General features: G+C 33.4%; 1 protein-coding gene across 2 annotated transcripts in view; it reads right to left on the bottom strand.

Moving 5' to 3' along the window:
• NT5DC3 (5'-nucleotidase domain containing 3) overlaps positions 1 to 800 on the bottom strand; it is a 41,401-nt gene that overhangs the window by 12,165 nt on the left and 28,436 nt on the right. For both annotated transcript variants that reach the window (XM_018559674.1, XM_018559673.1), the window contains one exon: positions 398 to 500. In XM_018559674.1, coding sequence (XP_018415176.1) covers positions 398 to 500 — 103 coding nt within the window. The remainder of the gene's footprint in view (positions 1 to 397; positions 501 to 800) is intronic.

Below are 800 nucleotides of genomic sequence, written 5' to 3'. Positions count from 1 at the left end.
TATGTGCAGGAAGGTATCCAGCATGGGACGAACATATAGGGACATAGCAGGAAGAAAATACTGACTAAACTATTTCTGCACTAATCGATAGATAACACGGTACAATACTCTACTACTGTTTACAAAACTTGGAAATTACACTTTGATTACATCTATTTAAAAGCTTGTGGACATAACATTTTTAATGGATATTGGAAGATTATACAAGAATACTCCAGAGCTGCATAGCCAATGCTACAAATATCGAACTATATGTACTGAACGTTTAATGGCGTGCAGAGAACAGTCATCTGCCTTAGGTAATAAATGATTAGGATTCTTAAAACAGCACACACACATTATTTTTAGTTTAAAAACCCAACTATGGCACTTATATTCAAAACTGTCTTTTACTTACACAAAGCTGCTGGGACTGTTTGTTATGAGAAACATCTTTTTGCCATGGTTTGCCAATTTTGCCAACACAGCTCGCGTTCTCTCCCCATAACGAATGTACCTTTCTAAAGAAATATGTGAACAATTTAAGATAAAAGGCTTCAATCTAATAGTAGGCAGGTGCAGATTTAGACTTTGCTATAAAAATATTAGCCAACAGCAGACATAAAATTGGGGCATAAAATTAATTGTGGAAAGGCATTGTAGGCTTATGTCCCCATGATGCAAGATATGCCATAATTTCAGTTCATAGTAACAATTTGCTCTGCACTAATAACATTACTAAATTATGTTTTACACTAGAGTGAAAAAAACAACTAAAATCACAGGAAAAGCCATAAAAAAAAAAAAAAAAAAAAAAAAAA

The sequence above is a fragment of the Nanorana parkeri genome, unplaced genomic scaffold, assembly GCF_000935625.1.
Source record: "Nanorana parkeri isolate BGI_ZX_2015 unplaced genomic scaffold, ASM93562v1 scaffold411, whole genome shotgun sequence".
Classification (NCBI taxonomy): Eukaryota; Metazoa; Chordata; class Amphibia; order Anura; family Dicroglossidae; genus Nanorana; species Nanorana parkeri.
The sequence above is the reverse complement of the archived record's forward strand: the minus strand, read 5'-3'. Positions and strand labels throughout refer to the sequence as shown.